General features: G+C 46.5%; 4 protein-coding genes across 6 annotated transcripts; all 4 read right to left on the bottom strand.

Moving 5' to 3' along the window:
- Window positions 1-722: 722 nt before the first annotated feature.
- LOC117858466 (KRR1 small subunit processome component) lies at window positions 723-4,594 on the bottom strand. Its single transcript, XM_034741536.2, has 12 exons — window positions 4,225-4,594; window positions 4,011-4,087; window positions 3,794-3,904; window positions 3,465-3,533; window positions 2,670-2,726; window positions 2,531-2,569; window positions 2,318-2,428; window positions 2,142-2,224; window positions 1,975-2,056; window positions 1,518-1,661; window positions 1,347-1,427; window positions 723-1,224 (listed from the first exon to the last, which is right to left on the bottom strand). The coding sequence occupies exons 1-12, from the start codon at window positions 4,448-4,450 to the stop codon at window positions 1,108-1,110; spliced, it is 1,197 nt and encodes a 398-aa protein (XP_034597427.1). The 5' UTR covers window positions 4,451-4,594; the 3' UTR covers window positions 723-1,107.
- Window positions 4,595-5,672: 1,078 nt separating this feature from the next.
- On the bottom strand, window positions 5,673-7,659 carry LOC117858467 (protein phosphatase 2C 50). Of its 3 annotated transcripts, none has more exons than XR_004640970.2 (4): window positions 6,914-7,616; window positions 6,472-6,816; window positions 6,287-6,384; window positions 5,673-6,032 (listed from the first exon to the last, which is right to left on the bottom strand). XR_004640970.2 is itself a non-coding variant. In XM_072293675.1 (4 exons), exons 1-4 carry the CDS (start codon window positions 7,238-7,240, stop codon window positions 5,932-5,934), a joined length of 879 nt encoding a protein of 292 aa, XP_072149776.1. In that variant the 5' UTR covers window positions 7,241-7,659; the 3' UTR covers window positions 5,673-5,931. The 3 variants fall into 3 exon arrangements, 2 of the variants coding, with proteins under 2 accessions (XP_072149776.1, XP_034597429.1); XM_072293675.1 differs by having other exon boundaries at window positions 6,287-6,392; window positions 6,914-7,659; XM_034741538.2 differs by having other exon boundaries at window positions 5,673-6,384.
- A 3,489-nt stretch (window positions 7,660-11,148) lies between these two features.
- On the bottom strand, window positions 11,149-15,378 carry LOC117859055 (B3 domain-containing protein LFL1). The gene is made up of 7 exons (XM_034742229.2): window positions 15,232-15,378; window positions 13,817-13,858; window positions 13,623-13,709; window positions 13,410-13,510; window positions 12,776-12,822; window positions 12,394-12,470; window positions 11,149-12,302 (listed from the first exon to the last, which is right to left on the bottom strand). Exons 1-7 carry the CDS (start codon window positions 15,376-15,378, stop codon window positions 11,931-11,933), a joined length of 873 nt encoding a protein of 290 aa, XP_034598120.1. The 3' UTR covers window positions 11,149-11,930.
- Window positions 15,379-17,170: 1,792 nt separating this feature from the next.
- Window positions 17,171-18,671, bottom strand: LOC117859035 (peroxidase 57). The gene is made up of 3 exons (XM_034742205.2): window positions 18,304-18,671; window positions 17,831-18,185; window positions 17,171-17,739 (listed from the first exon to the last, which is right to left on the bottom strand). Exons 1-3 carry the CDS (start codon window positions 18,625-18,627, stop codon window positions 17,315-17,317), a joined length of 1,104 nt encoding a protein of 367 aa, XP_034598096.1. The 5' UTR covers window positions 18,628-18,671; the 3' UTR covers window positions 17,171-17,314.
- Between the last annotated feature and the right edge of the window lie 1,777 nt (window positions 18,672-20,448).

The following is a 20,448-nucleotide window of genomic DNA, read 5'->3' as shown; positions in this document are numbered from 1 at the left end:
GACAATATGATGCTACAGTAAACATTCGCTAATGATGGATTAATTAGGCTTAACAGATTCGTCTCGCGATTTAGACTAGGGGTTCTGCAATTAGTTTTGTAATTAGCTCATGTTTAGTCCTCCTAATTAGCATCCGAATATCCGATGTGACACAGACTAAACTGTAGATCCAAACACCCCCTTAATACGGTGAACCCAGAGACCCCGGCGTCCCACCCCTCTGCTGTTCCGGGAACGAGAAAGCGGCTCAACTTTTCCTTACGGCAGAGAAGTGCAAGCGAAGAGAAAACTCAACGCGTTACCTAAATCCTGGCTGTCCGTTTATTCTCCATCACCGGTGCGCACCTTTGTGCAGCCATTTAAACGGACTCCCGCGAGCGGCTGGCTGGCAGCGCTGCAGATGCTGAAGAAATGATAACCAATGGTTCAAACAGTAGGCGCACACACTAACATCCCAATTATATGGCATGAAACTCCGTTCTTAAATATATTCTTAAATATATGACCATTTTTAAATATATGACGCCGCTGACCAGCAATATTTATTTAATTAATTAGTTTGGTAAAGTTAAATAAGCATCTTAGATCCAACACCACAACTACTTTAAGCTTAACTTGTGTATTTATCTATTTGTATAATTATTTATAGAAAAGATGAAAAATCAAATGAATGTAAAAAGTAAATTGTGTCAAATATCACTTTTGCCTTCAGAGACCGGTGGTTGAGTGCCAAAATTTGCCAACCTCTTTCATTTATCTTACCAAAATATTGGCAGGTTGTTTGCCCAACTTTTAGCTAGCCAAAACTTTGGCATGCCAAACTTTTGGCAACAACCCAATCAGGCTCTTAGCGACAAGACAGAATGACTCCGACTGCTTCTGTTCCTTATCTGTTGTCTCATAACAGATACCCGTGAACATACCAACAAACCGTGCAGAGCAACGATTGCATCAAGAACAGACCTTCAGAAGGTTTTAATTTTTGTCCCATCATCTTCAATTGCAACTCTTGCACTCTAAAGCCACAAAGGCATGAATGAACTAATTGTAGGGATGGCTCGTGCAATCACTCTCAGTAGTCAATGTCATGATACATTCAGGCTGTGGCTACTTGGACTTGGTTGATTTCTCCTTTTTTGGGCGTGATTCTTCATTACTTGCGAGATACGATTCCACTCTGACATTCTCCTGCGCCTCGTTCTTTCTGAATTCCTTAGCTTTTTTCTGCAAATATAAACTCAAAATAAGTGACCATAATAATTGAAAAAAAAAATCCCAATACTCCCGAACAATTTAAGATACGAGTCATTGGTATACTACAAGAATAAATAACAGTGGCAATGTACCTTTAATGACTTCGCTAAATCACCTATCCCACTGTTGTCATTGGCAGTCTTGTCAGATTCAGATGGACCTGTGGTGTTCTCCTGCAACAAATCATAAGGTGTGTTTTAATCATCAATGCAAGAGAGGGATCATCAAAACAATATTTTTAAACAGGATAAATATTCTATAACCTTCGGAGGAACAAATGCAGCCTCTCTCTTTCTTTTGTTTTCTTCAGCTTTCCCTGATTGCTTCTCCAGCTTCTCTTGCCATTTCTTTTCTGATTTCTTTTTCTCACTCATGAAATACTCACCAGTCATAAGCTCCTCATCAATCTACAGATCCAGAACAATAAACCAGTCAAGAGCACAATATGCAACATGAGAACATAAAAACATATGAAGCGCGTTCAACTACAACTTAAACCACAAAATACATCAGAAACAAGGAACTGGTTCACTCCAAATCCTAGTAGCATACTAGGAATAGCACTAATCTTGTAAAGAAAATGGCATTGACATAATTTTATGTGCGCATGGACAGCTAACATAAGCATAAGCTGTAGGACAGGACCGCTCAGCACTAATCATCACTAGTACACTGGCCATGAAGGTTGAATTTGATGAAAAAGAAAAATCACTTGTTTACCTTGCTAGGCTGTTGAGGTGGCGGAAAGGGTGTGTATGGTTTCTTCTCCTTAGTTTGAGGCTTCTTCTGCTTGACATTCTTCCTAAAAGATAAAATGGTAACAAGGAATGAGACACATGTATATCTGATATTGAACCTCTAACAGAACTATGATGCGAGTCACTTACTTCTTGAACTTGGGGAGAAACCTATCCCAGCTTTCAGTGGCTAGAGCAGGATTTTTGGCTAGCTCGCGTTTGATTAGGAGTTCCTATATAGTTTAATAGTAACCAATAAACAACAAAAATCATTTTCCTGTGAACATCCCTACAAAATGACATCTAGAAAGGGTAAAACCTGTCACCTTGATGTGGTACACTGGATGCTTTACATTCTTTATGCAATCCTCTACAATCCTTCTAACTTGTTTCAGTCCCCTTCCCTTATAGGAACCCATGGCTGCAACTGTGTTTCCCTTTTCATTGGGAATGGCAACAGCAGCAACAAATAACATCAACAAATTGTGTCAATGAGAGGAAATTTAGAATGTAGACATATGGTAATAAAATATGAAAACCTGCACTAAGATGTAGCAGCCAGTCAAAATCTCAATGGCCTGTAGAACATGAAACCATGCGTAAGCAACAAAAAATACTTATAATTATTCTGAGTTTGACATTAAAGGAGGTACCCATAGGAATGAGAACAATTTATACCTTAAGCGTAGATAAATTAGGGCCTAAAAGGCGTTCTCTCCTTTTAACAAAACGTTCCTGTAGAGAACATTACTGGAATTTAGTTCAATAGGACCAACAAATTGTGAGCAAGGACACTAAATCTCTAATTATATTTAGCATCTTATCACAAGGTCACTCCCGTTGCAATGATTGTTACAAGTAACAGAATGATAATTTAAAATAATAAAATAACGCAAACAAAAGAAACATTATGAAATATGCTAAGCTTATATTCGAGAAATTCTATGAAGGCAGCAGAGTAAGTATCATGCAGATAACTAGCAGAAAGGTTTGCCCATTTTTATTACATGTACAGAACAGAAAATTCACAGGTAGAGGAATAGCTCTGATGATTGATAGAAAGCATGAGTCTAGCAAACATGAGAAATGTAGCACTATAGAAGGAATGGATGACCAAACATTGTTTTTATCCAAGATATTACCAACTATGTAGTGTCATTACAAAATGAATAAAACAAAAAAAATACCACATTGAATGTCAATAACACCTTGCAAAACAACAAATGGCATGTGATAAATCAAGTAATCGGGCAACAACAAAATGTAGTTGACCATGTTATGATGGTTCAAAAAGTTATTTAGTTTTCTCGTCGGATAAGTCCATTTAACTTTATTACAAGAACGGTCTTTACATTGTTCCCCCAGAGCAATATTTCATAGCACACAGAGAAACACCTCATGACACTGAGTTGATTAAGGCTAACATTTCGAATAGATATAGACTTGAAATTGAATGATGAAAAAGAGGCTTACCTTATTTCTTACAAGGCCACCAATCTTTATAATGTCACAGTTCATCTCATCATCGAGAATTTTGATCGCCTGCAAATATGTATGAGCAATATCAAATTAAGTTCCATACAGTTACCCCAAACAAATGAATTCTCAAAACCCAATCAGCATGCAGTAGTAGATCATGCAACGTGTAAATGACATACTATACTAGTATACTCCAAGGAGATAGCAAACTAAACTCAAACCTGATCAGATAAGCAAGGAACTCAACACAATTACAAAAGCTGAACAACAATCTCTGCGCATAATACACAGATTTTGACACCTGAATACACAAGGAGTCGTACCTGAGGTGCAGGGACGCTCCTGGACAATAGCTTTATCAGTTCTCTGGCCTTTATAATAATGAAGGGGTCCCTGGTCTTCCTGGTGGTCGAAACAGTCATGGATCCCTCCACCTACACACACAGCAAGAGCCAAAACAGGTCTCCAATCAATCAAATACCACATAATGATCAAGCCACCCAATAGCAATCAGGAAAAAAAAAAGGGCTCATCACGTACCAAATTAAGCTCGCACGAGATGCCGTGCTCCTTCAATGCGCCCTTCACGATCGGCCACGACTCCTGCAGGTACTTCTCTGCACCCAAACGAGCAAATTCTCACTAATTCTCCTCCAATAAATTCAAAATGCGTGCCAATCAGAACGAGTTCGCATTTCATTCCGAAGGAATAGCGGGAGGCGGGACGACAACAGGATGGGGTGCTAGTGCTTGCCTCGGTACTGGGGGAAGAGGGTGGAGAAGGAGCTGACTTCGAGCATGCCGCCCTCGTTCCAGGACGGGTCGAACTTCTCGATCTTCCAGTGGTCGATGTTGGGGTCCTCGTCCCACGGCTTGGGCTTGTCGTGCTTCCCCTTCCGCCGCCAGGTCTTCCCCTCCGCCGCCTCCGCATCCTCCTCCGCCGCCACCGCCGCAGCGTTCGCTTCGTCATCCGACGCCATGGCTGGACCGAAGAGGGGCTAGAGTTTGGTGGGGGCCTCGAGGAACGGGAGCAGGAGGATGCGGCGTAGTCGTTCGCCGTCAAGATTAGGGTTGGTTGCTTGGGTTACCGCCGGCTGGAAGGAGAGGATGGGGGAAGAAGAGGGTTTGGGGGTTTGTGGGGCGCGCTATTGGGCTTAAGCTTTGGGCTTCAACTGTGAGAGGAGAAGGCCTTGGTGTGCTGCGAATGACGGGCCGGGGCCAGATCCACAAATTTTCTTAATTTTGTGGAAATTTATCTCTAGCCCCAGGGCCCAGGCTGCTTGGGAGCTTTACAGGCTTACAGCGTTTGTGTTAACACACATTTGTAGTACGAGATTTGTGTGCCGACCAACACGCATTATTTCGGTATTTCTGTTGCGTGCTGATCGCAACAGGAACAACGTCTCTGTTGCAAGCTTCGGGGCGATCGACTGGTTTCCACGATCGTACAAAATACAACATCCAGCATGAATCACTTGTAGTGGAATTTGAAATCATTGTCGATGGCAGTTAATCTTTGTCCTGCTCATGTTTTTGGAGAACATTAATCTTTGTATTGTATCCACACAACAGAGCAGCTCCCAGATCCAGAGTCTGCTAGACACCGTGATTGTGAGAACAAATTATTCACAAGTCTATCACACGTTATGCAGGAGAAGACTGCACCCTGTGCAACCTTGACACCCATGCTGAATTCGGGCTTTAATCACAATTCAAGCAAAGTTGTTTGATCTCCCCTCGAAAAATCTATTTTACTATCCTCATCTATTCACTTTGTCCGCTTAACCCTCGGACCAAAACTTAGGCTTGATTTACTCCCCTCAAGTGACTTATAACATGATCCTCTATATTAGAAAAATACATTAGCAATTTTTCATGATTACTTTCATGTATTTTTTATTCCTAGGATCAATTCCATATTAAATATTCCTAACCTATGAAAATAATCATAAATAATGCTTAACATATTTCTAATATAAGTCATCATGCTCTCTATCTATTTAAAAATATGAATTAAAAATTCAGCTTGTATGCAGAGAAATAAAAAGGACAAATCTCGTTAGGGGTAAATTGGACCAACTGAATAGTTTAGGGGAATAAATCGAGCCTAAATTTTGTTGAGGAGGTTAGATGGACAAAGTGGATAGGCGAAGGTAATAAAGTAGACTTTTTCAAAAGAAAAAAATGAAGTTGACCTGATGATAGGGGGAAAGCACACATCAGTACTAGGAAGCAAATCTAGTGGTACTGTGGTACACAAGCAAGTTTCAGTGACAATCCCACTGCTCACTGCTGTACAAGGCTCTACTATTGGACAAAAGACCACTACATTCACAAGGCTGTTCTGAAACTGATGCAAATCACAATACTGAACCGCCCGAAATTACAGAGGGATAGACAACCGACCACCCCATTCATTGGAATTACACCTATAAGGATATACAGATACAATTATTTAAAACTACAGAAGAAAAGTTGCCTTGCAACGGCTGTAGACTAGCAGCAGAGGTTCCAATAACTCTTCTGGCTTTGGAATGAGAAATGGTTTTACATATCGGTGCCCTGCATGGCGATGGAAATATCCAGTTGATGTTAGTAATGGATGGTAGACAAATGTTATCCCGTTCACAGAGAAATTGGTTGAACTGAAGAGAACAACTTAATTTCCATGGTTGAACTGAAGAGAAACAGCCAAAGTTATGATAATGGAAGTGTTTCAGTGGAGCCAGATGTGTCAACAAATACAACTGATAACCAGTATTAGCCATTGTCAAAACTTCCAGAGCCATTGGGCATACAGGACGCAACTGACTTACCGATTGACCGTGACATAGCAAGTATACCAGAGACTCGATGACCATTCCAGTTGATGACCTTCCCTCCTGCGGCCTCAATCCTCGCGCACTCATCTTTCCTATCAGGCTCAAACAACAAAAAGCATGTAAGACGCAATTCACCATTACTAGATGCAGTCTAACTCAATAGTTGGTGTCGAATGTACTTTGTGATCCATGGACAGAACCATGGGCTCCTTCCCGCGGCAGAGCACCACGCGTGAATCCCCGCAGTTCGCAATTATGACATGAGAAGAGCAGACGACCGCCACAACAGCAGTGGAGCCGACGTTGGCAACCGCAACAGGCTTGCGCCGGACCTCGCTGACGCCACCGCAGAACCTGCTCGCTTCCCCCGACACCTCGTCGTCTACCTTCTGGAAACAATCACCAAAAACCTTGTCCCAGTGCTCCGTGATGTCCAGCTCCCCCAATTCCTCCAACCCTGTCGCGGCTCTGCTCAGCACCTCCCTCAGCACGACGTGGATCCTGTCCCCGCAGTAGTTGGCCATCTGCGCGGACAACGCCGGAGCACGCATGACGACTGGTGGGTGATGGATCGAAAGGTTGATGTGCTTTTTCGTTGGAGTTAGGAACGCGGAGCCCGACCTCGGATCCGCCGTGCCCGTCGTACACGCCGAAGAGGTGCATGGGCAGCTGCAGGGCGGCGGCGGCGTCGACGCCGATCCCGAGCGCGTCCAGCTCCCGCGCACCCGCGAGCATCCGCACCGGCACGTCGGCGAAGCGGGGCACAGCGGCGCACGCGTCCTCCATCCCCGCGCGGCGGCCGCGGGTCGTGGCGCAGCCCCACACCGGCACGCACTCCATCAGGTACACGCTCCTCCGCCTGCTGCCGCCCCTCCCGGCGGCGTCCCCCGCAGCGCCGCGGGCCTCGGCTGCCCCACCGGCGCGTCCCGCCGGGCACGCCGTCGCCATCGCGGCGGCCTGGCGAACTGCTCCAACGGCCGACCCCCCGAATGCACCAAGCGTGCGAGAGAAGGGGGGAGGGGACAAGTGTACACGAGGAGGTGGGGTCCGGTTTTGAGGGGGGACGCGAACGTGTACGGCGCACCAGGTAGACGCGGCCGCGAGCTCGTGAGTGGGCCGGGAGGCCGCTGTCGCGTATTCGGGCGCGGGAGAGCGGATGCGGCGATGCGCGGCGGAGGAGAGCGGGGAGCGGAAGGAAGCCAAGGCGAGCAGCGGATCGGGTGCGGCGCGTCGAACAGCGACTCTCTTGGAAATCAGCACACCGCACGCACGCACGCACGTACATCCATTGGTAATGCTTAAACCTGTCTATATATAATATTTAAACTCAGATCTTTAATAGAGTAAATTAGAGGATCCTTTACCACCCGTACGCACACCTAGTACATACTGCGTTTTGTGTGACGAAGTTTGGTCCATCATTTCGTCATGACGTTTTTTAGCGTCGATGGACAGAGAGCAAATCCAGTGCTTCGGAACCTTCTGGTGCTGCCGTGCACCCGAAAGATGCACGGCGTCAGATTTGACTAGTTTTCTTATCATTGCTTACATCAAGGTCGTAGACAAACAATGTAGGCACACATGACCCAACCACAGTTTTCAATTCTAGTCCTACAATTTTTTTAAGGGCTGCGAGTGTGCGACCGTGTGGTAAAAAGTAATATGGTGCACAACTTACTACAAAATTCTATGATTGTGATTTTTAAAATAAATTTGCACTTGCCTCAAACTAAAGTCATAGAAATTTGCACTTTTCCAGAGTGTTGAGATTTTAAGCCGCTTTATAAATTAGTCGGAGAACGTCATAGAAATATCCATCAAGGTTCCACTTACGTGAACTATACGAGAACCTCATGACATTTTCCTAGCCTTTGATCCCCGGGGTATTATATCATTGCCCCCGGTCCCCGGGAACCCAACCAAAGAAGAACACACAAACGACCTAGAGAGGCCATGTGTCCCGCGTCCGAGTCTAGAGAAGAGAAGCGTCACAGTTGTGGTACCTGTTCTTTCCGTGGTAGCGTGGTGTTTCCGATTCAATTTCCTGGTGACTTTGTTCCCGCGCTTGACTTGGCAAGCGCAAGCGCGCTGGCGCCATCAGTCCATAACGAGGGCTCGTCCCTCCCGCGGGCGGCGATAGGAACCGGACGCTCTCGGGCTAGGCAGCCGCCAGGCGCTTGGCCACTGGCCAGGTGACCAGGTCGTATCTCGGGCCATGAGAATCGCATAGGGTCTTGTTTAGGTGCCCAACTTTGGTATGTCAAAATTACTGTAGCAACATTGTAGCGTTTCGTTTGTATTTGTAAATTATTGTCCAAACATTGACTAATTAGGCTTAAAAGATTCGTCTCGCAAAGTACAACAAAACTGTGCAATTAGTTTTTGATTTCGTTTACATTTAGTACTCCATGCATGTACCGCAAATTTGATATGATGGGGAATCTTCTTTTTGCATAGTGCCAAAGTTAGGATTTGGGGGTGAATGATTATCTGATCGCACCGTGCCTGTCTGCCTTAACGTACTTCCTCTGAGCAACTGAGGTTCGTTTGTTACGAAAGCACCGTGAGAATGACGATGGCAGCGACACGATCCTCTTCTTTTCAATTGCGAGGGAATGGCATGATCCCTTTCGTGCATCTTGTGCCCATTCCCAAATCCCATCGATTTTGCAATGGGCGACCTGATGGGTCAGCATGTTGACACATGTCGATCCATCTTTTCTTTTCACCAAGGTACGTGTCCGCTTCATCCGTGTTGAATCGGCCTTCGCCCATTGCAACGAGCAACGAGCTTTTTCGACCAAGAGGGTAAACGCACCAAATATCTGCGACTACAGCTTCTTACAGTTTTTTTTCCGGGTACAATGATGCACCAAACTGCGACAGCTTTTCAAGATATTTTGACGTGTCAAAGATATAAACTACGGGTATGTTTGTTAGGACTCTGACTCCTTGTAACATGACTCTGGCTTTGACTTCAATTGAAAAACAAATTATTTTAGTGAACTGAAGCCATTTGAAAAAATATTTGGCAAAATGAAGTCTTAGCTGTACATAATTCAGGAACAAATGCTTGGGGGAGGAGGGAGAAGGCAGTAAAGTAACTTTTTCTTTTAAGGCTTGCCAGCACCCGGACGTCCGGCGGGAACAACTCCCATCGGACGCATGTATCACCATCCGTTTTAAATCTGATAGCTACAGTAGTACCATATTAAATACCACTAATTATCCGATATTCCGTTGCAACATCAAATAAAATAGTTGCAACATCGAAAATCTATGGTTGCAACATGAAAAAGATGCGAAAAAATAGCTCAATGTAAACATAATATTCGTGAGAAAAAATTCCCACTGCAATATTGAACACATGTTTCATGCAACATTTTCAAAAAAAAATCATCATATGTTGAGTTGGGGTTGAGCTCGTACGGGAAGAAATATTGCAACATGAAAAATGACAGATAAAACAACAAAAGTCAACTATTGCAACATCGAAACATCTCAGAAAATCAATCGTGCAACATCAAACGATACGTTCATCCGCAACACTCGTGCGCATTTACAGCTCTTGCAACATCCAAGAATCCCTACTGCAACATCGTGAGATACCTATTGCAACATGGCCGCCGCCCGATCCTTCCCCGCTCGGATCTCGCCGGGGTCGGGGAGAGGGCCACCGGGTTCGGGGGTGTTGGGCGCTCCCGGTTGGTTGAGGACGCCGGAGTGGGGGAGGGGCGCCGTCAGGGTGGGGGACGAGGTTCCCGGAGTGGAGGAGCGCACCGCTGTCAGGGTGGACGAGGAGGACGCCGCGGTGGGGGAGCGCACCGCCGTCGGGGTGGGGGACGAGGCCACCGGGGTGCGGGACGAGCCTGCCGGGGTTGAGGAGCGTGCCGCCGTCGGGATGGATGAGGAATACATCGGGATGGAAGGTTGAAGAAGAAAAGGGATGGTGAAGAAAAAACGGTAGAAACAGATAAGGAACGGAGCGGTGGGGAGCGTCCGACCGTCCGGACGCCCCGACCATAGCGTTTCCGTTTTCTTTATTGTCTCGATCCTTAAGGGAGGCTTCTTGGATGAAGCCGTTTTCCTTTTTAACGGTTTGAACAACGTGTCATTTTCATAAGAAAAAAGGCAGCACGCGTGACTTTCCTATTTTCTTTCCATGCATACAGATCCAAAATCAACTGGTGCAGCGAGTTTTTTTTTGTTGTCCTTTTAATTGCTTTACTTTTTAAAAGAAAATTAAAGGTCTACACTCTCATTAGACCTCTTACCTCAGGTAACAAGACCCAACTCAAAAATCAAGAACATGCAATCACATGTGAATGCCTTTATAACAACTCGATTTGGTTGCATATGTTAGCAGAAGTAACGCGCTGTACTTTTTTTTTAGCTCAAGGGCCTTGCCCCGGCCAGTCCAATTAGCATGACATCAGGACCAGGGTTATTGCGAATCAGTTCTATACACGCATCTGATAACGGGTACATCAGGAAAGAGAAACACAACGAGACACAATAGAGACTACAGAGGCCGTAGGAAACCGAACCAAAACAAAAACAACACTAATGCAGCTCAGAGCATTTCAGAACCCAACATCAGCTCTGCTCCTTGCTCCCGGCCTTTCCTGCATCTTTGCGGTATTGACCCATGGGTCAGCGTCTCCACACGTGTTCGTTCGGGGTCACAAGCCAAACAGGACGACGACATCGACTTTCTTTGCGAGCTCCTGCATCCTGTACGTGCCGGCCAAACTACGTACGTGCCGAGCTCGTCCCCAGTGTATGTGGTCATGGTGGCGACTGGCGAGCTTGCTCAGGTGTTTTTGGTCAAGTCGTTACCAATCTGTGTCATTTGGACGTGGCCACATTACGGTCCACATTCGTTTTGCACGCACATGTTTGCCGTGACCTTCGACCGAGATATGATGGTCTCAATATCGAGCAACAGATTTTTCTACCTCAAGCTGCTATGCACAGTCACAATTGGTTACATCGTTCCCTTTTTTGGTGATGAAAATGACACATCAGTCGAACTGCGACATCTGAGCCTCTTTTGATGTCAAACTGGAACGGTGGCTAATCTGCTCAGGGCTCAGGAATGGGCGCACCTGTGCTTTGGTGACTAGTCTTCAGTGATCAGAACAATCCATGGATCAATCCGTTGAGCTTTCAGAGAAGCCTGACCTGGCGCAGCACATCAGAGAGGTGTTTTCCAGCCAATGCAAAGAACCAGTTCCGGAAGTATCGTTTAGACGAACACAAAAAGGGTTGGCAACTTGGCATCCATGACGCCCAGATGAGGGCCTGCCCAACCACGTGGAAGTTGCTCAAACCAACTACACCAGGCTCTTAGCGAAGGTAAATGCACAGGGTGTCTTTCGTTTATGTACCTGCACACGTTCACGAGGTGGAAGAAACACCAGAACCTCGATCGTCGCAGCGTTGCATCTGATGCAACTTTCAGTTTTGCAGAGTTACCCTTTTACACATAAACAGCAGGCGATGGTCAATCATATTCTACAACATACAAAATGAGGACACCGATTATTTGGATGTACAGCGATGGGCGTCAACGAGAAGATTTCTGAGCTCCATGCAGGGGATTGCCTGATCCATCAGCAGATTTTCTGCCTGGATCTCACATCAGAGGCCCAGACTTTGGGTAGGGAAACGAGGAGCTCCCAGTCTTCTCGTCATGGAAATGCGTAGCCAGGTTGACGGAGTGGTTGGGGCCCAGGGGATTTGCCATGTCCATGGAGTCACCAAACGGGTCAAAGAAGTCGGAGTACCTCATGTTGGCTACTGGTATCTCTGGCAGGGAGTTCAGTATCCCGTCGAATATCTCGTCGGCTTGGGGCACAATTGCGAGCATATCAGCTTCTGGTGCAACAGGGGCTGCATAGTCGTGGAATACTTGTGGGGCTGGCAATGTGGCAGAGAGATGCATATGCTGATGGATTTGTGGAACAGTGGCAGTCTGTTCATAGCCCGCCTTCTTTGCTCCTATCACCTTCACAAAATACAGCACACCATAAGCAACTATTGACAGAATGTCGAAAAATGTGCAAGTTCGTTAAATCCTGATGAGGAAAAGTGAGTACAAAGCGGTCGTTCCCGTCATCTTTGTATATCACAATGAAGTCTCCTTGCCGAAGATCATGAGCTTTTACATAATCTCCTGGTATGTTTAAAGAGGTGTAGAAAATGTAAGAGCATTGGCCTAAAATAATACCCTCACCATCCATTATTGTAAAGCTTATTTTATATGAAAAAAGTTTTCGAACGTACTTAGACTTTAACTTTTAATTTCTCTTTCAGCATATTGCCAATTTCTATAAAATCAACATCACAATAAAAACACCTTGAAACATGAACCTAATGGCACAACCTTTTACACAAAACATTCATAGAAGTTGACTAATTGTAGGTGAGAACTTGTGAAAGTTTACTTTTCCAATTTATAATACAAAGGAAAGTACTCACCCGTATTTTCAAGTACATACATCCTGCTTTTATTGTTGGGCCAATATCTGCACGAACAATTGTAATCTATCACTCTAGTTGATAAGCAGAACCTTAATAATAATAACAGCAGAATGAAACCACATTTCTTCCTATTCACAGGAAGAATCCGCATCACAATAAAAAAAAAATCAGTTTGCTTGTAAATAGTAACATTTCTAGAAATGATTTTTTTTAAACGGCCGGCATTACTGCCGTCGTGTATTGATATAGAGGAGTTTTCTGAAAAAGGATTATAGTTTAAACATTACTCATCTCAGGGGATCATAGGACGTAGTTCTAATGATTTCCCCTAAAAAAGAATACTGGCACAAGATCAGCCGATCGCCACAAGCCCACAACTTATCTGCAATTTCCTCTTCCAGATAAACTTACTCAATTTTGATAGTATTCAACTCAAGCTAAGATAACATCAGGAACAAAGTATGAAAAGAATTAGTATGTGTTGCTTCTCATTAATTTTATGTCCACAAATTGTTCTGTAAGTTGCTTGGCAGCATAACATTTTATTCTTCTTAATTAATTTTAGCAAAGTGAAGGATTCAGTGCACTCAATGTAACATGCATTAGAGCCAAATAATTTACAAGATCTCACCTGTACTTGAAGGTCCACAGTTGTGCATTTAGCAGATCATACATACATAAACTTCTTCCATCCTTCGATATTAGAGTGGGGAGGTAAGACTCTGCCTCCTTCTGTGGAATTCATTCATGAGTAACAAATATCAATCATTAGAGAGGAAAGTGTGTATGAAATAAGTGGAATTGGGAAACTCTGAAGAGAAAATTGATTGCATTGATAACTGACCTTTGGAAGAACAATTCTCCCAAGCTGGCTTACATCGCTATTTCGGAGCTCCTTCTGCAGAAGAACTCTCAATCCAGTAGCATAGTGCTAAACAAACATTGCAGAATCTATTAACCCAGAAGAGTGGGCTCTAATCTGTTAACGCTTTCTTTCTGAAAAGGAATATTTACTCTAAATGTCTGTATAAACCTTACATCTGGATCAAGAGCAGCCGTATTCAAGTCCAGCTCATTTACCTGCATCAAAGATAGATGCATTCAGAGACCAATAATTGGAAAAAAAGACTGGGGCAAAAAACAACAGTTCTTACATAGGAAGAGCTATTCTGTATTCGCAAACAAGTTCACTGATCTACCTTCCAATACAGATAATCAGATTAATAACATTTCCAAATGACCACATAGTAGACAAGCATTATACAAGTATTCTACTACTGTTCACGTCATAGCAGAGTCATGCCACTCATCAGCAGTAAATAAATTGTACCATAAAACATAAATTTCTGCTAATTTGAACATAGCTCCAATCCCATGTCTTCTAATCCTTTTCAGGAACACAGCAGAAGGCTCACGCTCTCACATGAAAGAGGAGATTTCCCACTATCAGAATGGTTAGTACATTTATTTTTTTTAAAAAAAAATGGTTAATACATATCAAAACATGGAGAACAAAGGCAGCACTTTCTATGGAGAGATCTATTATCTTTGCTTAAATGGAAGGTTACATGACCACTGAGGGACAAGAATACCAGGGCCCAATGAGCCACTCTTTAATTTATACCATATATGGTGGCCCAGTGCTGCCAATCAGAATAGTGGTCCATGACAAATATCAGTCACTTTGCATCAATTCAATCACTTGTGTAACTTCTGGCTAGTGTCAGTGGCTCAGCGTCAACCAACGATTCACACTGGTACAGCCAATTCCTACCAATTTTGGGCTGCGGCACACAAATATATAAGAACACACATGTACAGACAATGCACACAGTAACAAGCAAGTTGTGCACTCGCGATGACGCTACTATCGCCCTGAAACAGCAATATGATATCTACATATATGCCATCTTCTAACATTGTGCCACGTGTGACAGCACGTGGTCAAACTGCACAATGCCAAAATTGTACTACTCCGAATCTCCGATCGACCCAAAACATAGGTAATTCGCCATTTCTTACCCACAAACAACACTGGAATGAGGTGTCACTATAACGAAATCGACAGATAGTATGCTTCACCACAAGGCGCATTCCTCAGCCTACCATTAACGCCAACATCTACAGCATACATCCGCCAATTGATCACACCTACGCCATGGTAGTCAGGCACACATCCGTACACTAGATCCCCCAAATTGATCGTGGAATTCAGACAAAACCTGCAAGCAGCTGCTAGAAAACAACGATCCGCTAATCCGATCAGCAGTCGTACGGATCAGACCCCAAAATCGCCTACGAAAATTCTGAATTCCGGCCGGATTGCCAGTTTCCTCCCCTCTGGGCCTCCAGCCCACCGCACCACGACGGCCCAAAATCGCCTCGCGCACGATGATGCATAAATACCCGCACAGCAGCAGGATGGAGGAGACCGTGAATTCCGAGGCACTCACAGGTCGAGGCGCCGGAGGCCTCCTGATGGCGCCGCGGGGCCCGCGGCGGGCGGACCTTGGCTTCCGGGTGATCCGCCGCGGCATGCCGTCGCCGGAGGAGGAGGAGCTGGAGACCGGGGAGGTTCGACGCTTGCTGATGCCGGCCATGCCGGTGGAACCGGCGGGGAAGAAGAAGGCTATGGTGGAAGGAGGAGGAGGAGGCAGCGGCGGTGGCGGCGGCGGCGGCGTCGGCGCCTAGGGTTGGGGAGGGCGGGGCTTTTATAGCCGGATGGGGCGGGCGGGCGGAGACGCGGAGGCGGGGGGCGCGCGGTGACAAGTGGCGGGCGGGCTCTGAAATGGGTGCAGGTGGGGGAGAGGCAGCGCCCCCTCGTCGCGGGGCGAGGCCGCGGGGGCGCGGCCAACCGCGCGGGCGCGAGGTGGCAAGCGCCGGGTGGGAGGCGCGGGCTGGCATGGCATGCGTTTGCGATTCCCCCCCTCCCCGCGCATCGGGATTCCCTGCGGGCGCCGGGACAAATGGCCCGGCTGTTTCGAACTCGACCCGCCGGGGTCGCCCCTGCGCCCTGGTTTTCCGGATTCCGGGGTTGAATTGGGGTGCTGCGTCGCCGCTCTGCTAGCTGCATGCCTTCGCCGTTGGGTGGCCAGTGGCCTCGGTGGTGGTTGGCTGGCTGTGGTTGGGTTCACTGGTTCGTTGAGGCTGCGGTGCAGCTTGAAATATGGGGTGGGCTCGCCAGAAATAGGACTAGCTCTCCTGCACTCCTGCTAACTTGGGACTTGCGATCAATTGTGAAGGAGCTAGAGTGTCCACGAGCGTCCACTCCAATTCTAGAGGGATGAAGAAACTCTGCCTCCAAAGCTGGCAGCATTGGCATTGCGTTGCGAGCGCAAAGATGCAATCGATTGGAACCATAGGGATGTAGTACCGCTGAGAAGAGATTGCACAGAAGCCTGCACTACTGCCGTGCCGTGGGCCCGTGGTGCACAGCGCTATGCAAGGCGCAATAAATACGCTATAGAGAAAGGGAAAGAAAACTCGAATAGCCAAGTCATGCTGCTGAAATACGCTTGTCCGTTTCCTCTACACCAACCAAAGTCATGGGCTGCTGCTGCTCTGGGCCTCTGGCTAGGTAGAGAGCCTCAAAAGATGAGCGATCCATTGTTTCATCAGGCGTACGTGCGCCTCCTTGTTACCTCTGGACTCCAGGAGTATCCTCGAGAGTGGACTCAGACAGGAAAGCATATGGAGCGAGATACAAGTACAATTGTCCTCCGCTAGGCGTATCACCATGTATATATGTTTCGTCATGAGATATGGAGTATATACCCATTCATCCAATGGCATTAACCACCTGTCTTGGCCGTTGCCCGTTGGTAAAAGACTACTGTGCGTCTGTGCCTCAACTCTCAATATCACGATATGGCGTGCAGGTAAAATGGGATGGGATGTGAAATTCGCAATGCGCAAAACAGCAGCCCGCATGATCATCTCGTCAGGCCAGCCAGAGACTGCGAGCTGAATCGAATAGACACAATCTAAAAAATGTTTCAAAAAAAAAACAATCTAAAAAAGGCTTGGCCCAAGCCCAACCCGCGATTCAAGCTGAACAGAACTGAGCTTAGCCAGCTCGTCAACCCAACAAACTGCTCTTGCTCCGATAAAAAAATGTTCAAAAGTTCCGCTTTTTTTAAACGACAATGACATTTTCTTTGAAACGGAAAAAGTTCCTTTTAAAAAAAACAAAATTAGAAATGGAAAATATTTTGGTTTTCTGTGGAAAGTTGGAATGCAACAGTTAGAACGATTACTGTTCATAGCAATGTTATGAAATCGTGTTATCGAACCTAGTCGCTATGGCACCGATAAATCCCTGATCGGACGATTAATCGTGATTAATCGGGACTAATCGGCTGACTAATCGGGATTTTGCCAAGTCGCCTCGGGTTCGACAAGGACGACTTGAAAACATTGGTTCATAGTAACCTTTACAATGGTTAGTGCTATTGTTCACAAAATGCGCATGTGACAATAGTCAATTACCAGCACATACTACATGGCATGCATAAACACAACCCCCACAGTTACGGTTCAGTTGTCCTCGACGGGCTTGGAGCAGCTGATCCGCACCTGTCCGTCCAACCCGGTGAGCGGCGCGAGCGCCGACAGCTTAACCATGGCGTGCGCGAAGTCCTCGCGGAACACCTCCTCGCCGCGCGCCCCGGACGCGTACACGCGCACCCACCGCACGGTGCTCCCTGCCGTGAGCTGCTGGTCCGCGCGCAGGATGCCCCGCCCCTCCAGCAGCTTCGCGTAGTAGTGCGCGCCGAACCCCACCTCCCGGCCCTGCCTGTAGTACCCCATCTCCATCGGCGCCGCGCCGTCGCCGCCGCACACCGCGCGCATCTCGCCCACCATGTCCGGGTCGATGGAGTCGTCCGGCACGCCCGTCCCGGCGAAGTTATAGATCCTGTCCGTGAAGAACCTGCACCGCACCTTCCCGATGCTGTGCGCTCCTGCGGGAGCGCGCGCGCCAAGAAGCGTGAAAAGGCGTCAGGCTACTTCGGAGGCCTCAAATCGGCAGACAGAGGACGCGCGCAGACGGACCTAAGAGCGCGACGGTCTCGCGCTCGGTGAAGCCGCGGCGCGCGAACGCGTCGAGCGTCATGGCGTAGGTGGCGTTCGGCCCCGGGATGTTTCCGCCCACGTCGTAGTAGGAGCTCTGGGCGCTGTCGCGGCGGCCGGTGAGCACCGGGTAGGTAGGCCCGCCCACCAGGACGAGGCTGTCCCGCGCGGCGAGGGCCAGGATGTCCGCGCAGGAGACGGTCCCGGGGCACGCCGCCTCCACCCTCCGCTTGATGGCATCGACGGCGCCGAAGCCTCGCAGCGACTGGTTCGGGGCGGCGTCCCGCTCCGACTTGCGGCCGCCGACGCGGTCCAGGAGCACCGAGGCGTCGCAGCCCTGCACGCGCGTCATCCAGGAGAGGACGGCATCTCGGCATGTGCGCGCGTGAGCGTCGCAGGCAACTAAAATACGGCGACATGAGGAGGCCGGGCACGGGGTTTGTGTCTGTACGTACGTGGATGAAGCAGTCGTGGAAGAAGAGGCGGACGAGAGCGGCAGCGACGTTGGGGTCCGTGTGGTAGAGCCCCCGCACCGTGGACGACACGATCTCCTCGGCGTCCGGGCACGTCTCGTCGTAAAACCCGAACACCAGCCCGCGCGGCCGCGTCTCCGGGAAGGTGAAGGAGAAGGAGGGTGAGCCGTCGTCGCTATCCTCCTCGTAGTCGTCGAGGGAGAGCACGGCGGCGGACCTGGTGGCATCGGAACGGAGATCGACGGTGCACAGGACGGTCGAGACGGCAAGGAAGCAGAGAGCTCCCCACGCCAGAGGTCCGGACATCGCCTCCTCTGTTCTTGTACTGACGAAGTGATGGTGATGATGCGTTTCCCAGTCCCCAGGTCGTTGGGGTATGCCAAGTGAACGTGAGGATTTTAAATTGACGCGGGAAATTTCTTAATGGGCCGTTTGCTGCGGGAATGTTCACCTGTCGCGCTTCGTGCATCTCTGGCTCGTTGTTTGTACAGACCGGAACATGACTGAGAATAGGAAACCACGTAAACTCCATAAAGGCAATTGGAAATTGAGCGGATTTCCTACGTGTCAGGTGACTGAAATCTCGGTTTCATTCAGTTGACCGTGTTATTGGGAGATTGGGGCGAGCTTCGCGTTACTTGCGTGGAGAAGCAGCAGCAAGCTGGAATCGGATGCCTGATTGATTGTTGAAAGCTTCGACCGAAGAAGAACAAAAATTCAGGAACATATATTGTAGCAATTCCTATTTTAGGACCCTGTCTCGTTTAGTGTGGCCAAGAAAGGCGTGCGTACTAGGGCCATGGAAGTTATATGTTTTTTGGTGATCAGCTACTTCTTGTGACTGAGCAGTTGATGGCTCCCTCAAGTGCCGAAGTTGAAGGTTATCTCACTGGTATATGAAACCTGAAAGATGTGAAGATGAATCGTAATATTTTTATTATGAGCGTGAGGCACATTGAAAAGAACAGGAGGTGAACAGAATCAGCGTGGGTAGTAGAAAGTAGAAACAATCCAAAATATTATTTTTGGGGGTATCTGCAAATCATAATGGATTAACGGCTCATAGTATCTTACATTAGTTACCACTTCGACTGCACTATGGATTTAATGGATGGTCAGTCGTTTCTATTCTTCATTGAGAAAAGTATAAAGAAATGGTACCGGAACAAGAGGCAAGAAATGTGATAGTGATGCCATCTGAACGGTGTGTCTGCAGCCAATCAGCAGCAGTTGTTCGACTAAATGAAATAAGCAATTAAAGATATCTATGTGTAAGATGCCAAGCATCTTGAGCAGTTGGTAGGGAGGAAAACCATGATGCAAATATGACTAGGTACAAAACATTTGCGATTTTTTTCCTTAAATAGTGCAATTGAATTCTTTTAGATAAGTCCCACTAAAAGCGAGCTATGTAGATGCTCAACTGTTCGCTAGAACTTGACCATCTCGATTTTCTTAATCATGAATGCTCCTTAGTTCATTTGCAATATACTACTCCATCCGTCCCGAATTGTAGATCGTTTTAGTATTTCTAGATGCATAATTTTTACTATGCACCTAGATATGTTTAGATCTAGATGCATAATAATGTCTATCTTACTATTACTAATTGGAGGCTCCTTTTAAAGCCTCCAGGTGAAGCCACCTAGGATTCCTAGGTGGACACCCTAGAAAAAGAGAGAAATCCTACAAATTCTCACAAAAAAGCAAGACATCCAACCATCAATCGATAGATTCAAATCATCATATACATTGGATCTATTATGTTTTAAAAAAAATTACCCACCTACGCCATTATGAAAATAGCCTAAAGTAACCCCCTAAATCTATATATAAATTACCCACCTCTGCCATTATATAAAATAAACTAAAGTAACCCCTTAATCTTCATCAAAATTACCCACTTATGCCATTATAAACAATATTTAAAATAACCCCCTAATTTGCAACTGAATTGCCTACCACTATTACTTAAAGTAACCCATTAAATTTGCATCTATATTACCCACACATGCTATTATTAAAAATAACATGAGGTAACCCTACGTTTTAATCAAATAACCTTAATTAAAAATATACAACAATATATGATTTTAAATCGTCTATATCTAACACTATTGGTATACA

Source organism: Setaria viridis, chromosome 5 (assembly GCF_005286985.2).
Source record: "Setaria viridis chromosome 5, Setaria_viridis_v4.0, whole genome shotgun sequence".
NCBI classification, from domain to species: Eukaryota; Viridiplantae; Streptophyta; class Magnoliopsida; order Poales; family Poaceae; genus Setaria; species Setaria viridis.
Note: the sequence above shows the minus strand (reverse complement) of the source record. Positions and strands in the feature narration are given on the sequence as shown.